Source organism: Bombyx mori, chromosome 26 (assembly GCF_030269925.1).
Source record: "Bombyx mori chromosome 26, ASM3026992v2".
Taxonomy (NCBI): domain Eukaryota; kingdom Metazoa; phylum Arthropoda; class Insecta; order Lepidoptera; family Bombycidae; genus Bombyx; species Bombyx mori.
Genome location: NC_085132.1, coordinates 9,560,559 through 9,567,093, shown reverse-complemented (window position 1 = coordinate 9,567,093; position 6,535 = coordinate 9,560,559). Strand labels below are relative to the sequence as shown.

General features: G+C 39.1%; 1 protein-coding gene across 1 annotated transcript; it reads left to right on the top strand.

The window, feature by feature from the left end:
* The first annotated feature begins 2,463 nt into the window (after window positions 1-2,463).
* On the top strand, window positions 2,464-3,997 carry LOC101744854 (uncharacterized). The gene is made up of 2 exons (XM_062676252.1): window positions 2,464-3,831; window positions 3,986-3,997. Exons 1-2 carry the CDS (start codon window positions 2,464-2,466, stop codon window positions 3,995-3,997), a joined length of 1,380 nt encoding a protein of 459 aa, XP_062532236.1.
* The last annotated feature ends 2,538 nt before the right edge of the window (window positions 3,998-6,535 follow it).

Genomic DNA, 6,535 nt, shown 5'->3' with positions numbered 1-6,535 from the left:
TTATTTAAATTTAGTTTCACACAAAGCAAAGGGATGTCGTTATTACTATTTTATTCGTTGTTAAGCTAAGGACCCGCGCTCCGACGCCCAATAGCCAATAAATGTAGTTAGGTACCGGACTTAGGTAGGTAGGTGTAACGAATACTGTCGAATACTGACTGGTGGATTTGCATCTAAATAAATGTCAACGTCAACGGGTCCACGCCACAGATTATTTAAGCCACAGAACACTATTACTTCTAGCGAAGATTTAAGCTTACAACAAAACTAGTGTTTAATGTAAAAATCTTCAAATCAGATTTGAAGTTAGATATTAAGCAAAATTGTTCGCACGCTGTTTTTTCTTTTAATAATTTTTTTTGGGTTAAAAAGTGTAGTTTTAACATGTTTGGTCCTTCGAGAACTGGATTATAAGTGCAAAAAACAATAGTGTAAAAGGCTAAGTGCTAATTTCTGCGAGTTGGTTTATGAACTATTTCAAAAACTTGGACATTTAAACAGTGCGTAATTAATTTTGGATTAGGTAATGATACTTGGACTATAGTAATAGCTAATATTTAGAAAGTGATTTGGACGAATACAATTTTTGTTACGTAAACAATGGCTCAACTTTGTGAATCACAAAAAACGTTATCAGAACGTATTTCTAAGTTACAAAGTAATACTAAAAAGACGTCTAAATCAAGATACACACTTGGCTATCTACAAACACGCTTAGAAACATTAGAAAGTTATTGGTCTAAGTATCAAACTCAATATGAGATGATTAAGTCAACGGTTACTAAAACTGAATTGGAGCAATTACAATTTAATGCCGAAAGTCTATACGAGACAACTGAAGAGATATACCTAGAATTTAAGGGATTATTAAAGGATTATTTTTTGGAATTTTCGAAAGGTCAAGGTCAACCACAATCATATAATACTACGCAGAGTTTTTTAGCAACAAGTGATGGTGAGACCACCCCGATTAGAACTAAATTACCTCCTTTATCGATTCCAAAGTTCGCCGGTAATTATAACGACTGGACAAGTTTTAAAGATTTGTTTAAGGCTCTCGTACATGACAACGTGCATCTAACAACGATTGAAAAACATCATTATTTAAAAACGAGTTTATCGGGAGAGGCTGAACAACTTCTAAAACATTTTGCACTCACGGAGGCTAATTACGATAAGGCTTGGAGTACACTTGAGAGTAGATACAATAACAAACGTATGATTGTCACTACAATAATTAGTCGCCTTTTAAATCAAAAGAAGATGAACATAGAATGTTTTAAAAGCTTAAAGGAAATTTTAGATACTACGAAGGAATGTTTGAATTCTCTTGACAATATCGGCGTGGATACCTCCACATGGGATGCAATTATCGTTCATTTAGTTGTATCCAAATTGGACTTAGAAACACACAAACAATGGGAACAGTCACTTGGATCATCTCAAGACATACCCACATTTACCATTTTATCATTATTTTTAGAAAATCGTTTCCGTTCTATGGAGATGGTAAATGTTACCCACAAAAAAGACCAACCGCAGAAAAAAGACTTAACTAAAAATTATACAACCCAAAAACCCACAAATATGAAGTCATTTGTCACAGAAGTAAGCAGCAAATGCACTTATTGTTCACAAAACCATTATATTTGTCACTGTAAAGAATTCACCGCATTAGATGTTCCTCAACGTCAGGATTTTATTAAGAAGAATGGCATTTGTTTTAATTGCCTTGTAAAGGGTCACTCCGTTAATGCGTGTAGGCAGAGCACCACCTGTAGAAAATGTTGTCGACGACATCACACTCTGTTGCACTTCACAAACCCTAACAAGACCACAGCAGTGCCGGAAAGCGATGCAGCAACACCCAGTACACCTGAAACAAGCCAAACCACATCAACCGTCGTTTACAAGGCTGAGGTTGACAAAAACAGTGAGGAAGTACTATTGGCAACCGCACGAATTGCAGTTAAGTCGAGGAACGGCGACACGATAGTCTTGAGAGCACTGATTGATCCGTGCTCGCAATCAAACTTTGTTACTGAAGCGGCAGCTCAACTGCTTAATCTCGAGCGCACTTCAATCAGCGGAAAAATTACTGGCATATCATCTATACCGCTGACCACCAAGTCACAAGTTACGTTGAACTTTCATGCTATAAGAAATTCATCACACATGATCACAGCTAAGGCGTACGTCCTTAGACGAATAAATTCGAGATTACCATCACAAGAGCTCCCATCAGATACCTGGCCTTCTTCTGAGATTTCGGATCTTGCGGATCCACACTTTCACAAGCCAGGATCTATCGACGTGCTATTAGGTGCAGTTGTATATGCGCATATTATTCTTGACGGAATAATAAAACGCAATGAGTCTCTGGTCGCTTTGAACTCAAGATTGGGATGGCTGGTAAGCGGCGAAGTTGCGCAGTCTGGCCATCAGTCACACAATGTAGTTGTTATGCACACACAAGTCGAAGTTGATCAGTTGCTACGTCAATTTTGGGAGATTGATGAATATTCACCAAACGTGAAGCCTCTGTCAAAACTTGAAATACAGTGTGAAGAGCATTTTAAGAAAACTCACACTCGAAACACTGACGGTCGATATGAGGTTCGCCTACCCTTCAAGGACGAAGACGCTCCAAGTTTAGGCAACTCCAGACAACTTGCTTTGAAACGCTTACATCAGATGGAGAATAAGTTTAAGCGAAGACCCGAGTTTCACGAAGAATACAGCAAGTTCATGAGACAATATGAGTCACTCGGTCACATGGAGGTCGTCCCTGAAACAGAGAAGATGAATAGAGCTTATTACCTACCACATCATGCTGTTCTTCGTGCCTCGAGCCTCACTACAAAGTTGCGCGTAGTATTTGACGGAAGCGCTAAGCCTGTAGACGGAAACTCACTTAACGATGAGTTACTCATCGGCCCACCGCTGCAACAAGATATACGAGATTTAGTAACACGGTGGAGACAACATAAGTACTGCCTAGTAGCTGATATACAACACATGTACCGACAGATACTTATTTCAAAGCAAGACACTGATTACCAGAGAATCTTGTGGCGCGAGTCATCGGAAGAACCGATTAGAGAATATCGGTTACTTACCGTCACATATGGCAGTTCATGTGCTCCATATCTTGCTATAAGGACACTTCATCAACTTGCAGAGGACGAACGTGGAGAGTTTCCTGAAGCTGAACTTCTAAAAACTGATCTCTATATGGACGATTTGATGACAGGCTCATCTACAGAAGAAGACACTCAACGGCTTCAACGTCGCTTAACTGAACTGTTTAAACGTGGCGGTTTTCTTCTACACAAGTGGTCGTCTAATAGTGAAATAGTTTTAAATGAGATTCCCGATTCGATAAAAACATTAAAAGGTTCAGTGAATATTAAAATGGATGATTCGGTGAAAGCTCTGGGCATAGCCTGGAAACCTCAAAGTGATATATTTGAACTGGTAGTTAACTTACCTCATGACAATGACGTTGTTACAAAACGAAGTGTGCTATCTGCGATAGCAAAAACGTTTGACCCTCTGGGTTGGCTAGCACCTTGCGTGATTGTGTTAAAAATGTTTATGCAGAAGTTGTGGCTGGCCGGCCTGGACTGGGACTCTGAACTTCCTGAAGACTTGAAAACTGAATGGCAGAATTACCTGACTAATTTTGAACACATGCAGGCCATTCAGCTTCCACGTTGGCTAGGGATTGCAAATAATGTCAAAATTGAATTGCACGGCTACTGTGACGCCTCTTGCGCCGCCTACGCTGCGGTTATTTACATCAGAGTCATCACGGACAATGAGATAAAAGTAAGTCTAGTCGCAGCCAAAACAAAGGTCGCTCCCGTTAAACAGATCTCATTGCCACGTCTTGAACTTTGTGGGGCAGTCTTATTGTCTAAATTGATACCATATGTCAAATCTAGTCTAAATATTGATGATAATTGTGTATTTGCTTGGACAGATTCCACAATAGTTTTGGCTTGGTTGCGTAAAACTCCAAATACTTGGAAGCCATTCGTTGGTAATCGCACTACCGAAATCTTGAATGTTACGAATAGTAGTCAATGGCATCATATTAAGTCTGCGGATAATCCCGCGGACTGCGCTTCACGCGGTATCAGTCCTGGCGAGCTGATGCAGTCACAACTATGGTGGGAAGGTCCAGCCTTTCTTCGCGAGTCTGTTGAGATTCGTTACCCTGATTTCACTATACCTGAAACCACACTCGAAGCAAAACCGAAAGCAAAAGTTAGTTATTTATGCACCTCTGAACCCAATGAATGTACTATGTACCTCAATAGATACTCAAATCTACTTAGACTTATACGTGTGACAGCCTATTGCTTTCGATTTTTGCGGCTATGTAAAGATAAGGCTCTCAAAAGGAACGATAACATAAAACTGACATACCTCACTACTGATGAAATAAAAAATGCATTAAAAACTTGCATACGAATGTCACAGTCTGTTTACTTTAAAAGTGAAATAGGATTGTTATCACAGAGCAAACCTATCCCAAAAAATAGTAAACTTTTACCTTTGAATCCGATCCTAGACAATGAGAAAATTATTAGAGTCGGTGGACGTCTTGTAAATGCTCAAATACCACCTGATATGAAGTCTCCTATAATCTTACATCACAAATGTAACTTAGCGAAGTTGATTGTAATTGATGCTCATTTGAGAACACTACATGGTAGAAATTCGCTCACATTAAATGTTGTCCACCAAAAATATTGGATTCTCCGAGCAAAGAACTTAGTAAAAAAGATTTTAAGATTATGTAAACCTTGTTTTACCCAAACTGCACGACCTATGACTCCGTTAATGGGTAATTTACCACAGTGCAGAGTTAATCCGTCACGCCCGTTTTTGACCAGCGGCGTAGACTTTTGTGGTCCATTTACGCTGAAACTGTACTCTGGTAGATGCACCAAAACTTGTAAAGCTTACATAAGTGTGTTTTTATGTATGGTTACAAAGGCTATTCACCTTGAGCTGGTTAGTTCACTATCCAGTGCTGCGTTTTTAGCAGCCTTTAAACGTTTTACTTCCCGACGTGGGCATTGTAAAGACATCTGGAGTGATTGTGGGACTAACTTCATAGGCGCGTCCAAAGAATTGGATCTCGCCTTCAAAAACAGTAAATCCACTGTCGTTGAAGAAATCGCCCAACTGTTAGCTAACGACAGCACAACATGGCATTTCATTCCCCCTGGTGCCCCTCACTTTGGAGGATTGTGGGAGGCAGGAGTTAAGTCCGTAAAAGGACATCTGAAACGTGTCGTAGGCGAGTCCTGCTTAACATTCGAAGAGTTTTGCACTCTGACCACACAGGTCGAGGCTTGTGTCAACTCTCGGCCTCTTACGTTGATTAGTTCTGTCGTTGATGAACTCCCGTTGACTCCTGGTCATTTTTTGATCGGCGAAGCACCGGTTACTATCCCTGAAGAAAGTTTCGTGGATACTCGACCTGACTATTTAAACCGATGGCAAAGGGTGCAACGTATGGTACAAAGTCTGTGGCGACGCTGGCAATCTGAGTATATTACTATGTTGCAACATCGATACAAATGGTCCCAGAATCACCCCGACATAAATGTTGGTACGGTTGTCTTAGTGAAAGATGATCGTTTACCTCCAGGTAAATGGCTTTTGGGACGAATCGTGGCGAAGCACCCGGGAGCAGACGGTGTAACGCGTGTAGTCTCCTTACAATTTAAGGATCGTGTATTTAAGAGACCAGTTACTAAACTGTGCCCTCTGCCTCTAGCTGCTTCAGAGCCTTAGTTAAGTTATAGTTTATAGTTTTGTTTTGTAGATTCTCACTCTATTTAAGTTAAAGTTCAGATGTTTGTATCTTCCACGGTTAAAGGACCCATATAGTCCTTGGGCCGCGGCATGTTTAATGTAAAAATCTTCAAATCAGATTTGAAGTTAGATATTAAGCAAAATTGTTCGCACGCTGTTTTTTCTTTTAATAATTTTTTTTGGGTTAAAAAGTGTAGTTTTAACAACTAGACACTTAATAATTTGCAATGGCTGCCAATGCTGTTCTGTCATTCTGAAAGAGATTGCGTGACAAAAGACTCTTTACATGTAAATTCAGGTTCAGAAATGTAAAAACCCGGTAGGGTCATTAGAAGATATATCTTTCGCGTTCTCGGATGCGCAGAACCTAATTTATCTATCTACAATAAAGTCAAGTGGAACTGCTTTCTAACATCAACCGTTACCTAAAACCGTTAGAAAATACAAAAAAATAACGATTAAAGATAAAAAAATAACGATGAAAAATTCATGAAAAGATTAAAATATCGATTTTTTTATCGCACAAAAAAAAATTTTTTTTTTTTTTAATAGCGCAATCATCTCACTTTATTAATTAGACACTAATTGACATGCATTACTCCTGATAATTAATTAATCAATCAATAAATCGAAGCATTAATTAAGTAAAAATATAGATATATATCGCCGAGTGTGTTTTTTTTAAATGCCTACACATTTT

What these genes read in the sequence shown, in the direction of transcription:
- LOC101744854 (XM_062676252.1), top strand. Translation starts at nt 2,464, where the DNA reads ATGCACACACAAGTCGAAGTTGATCAGTTGCTACGTCAATTTTGGGAG.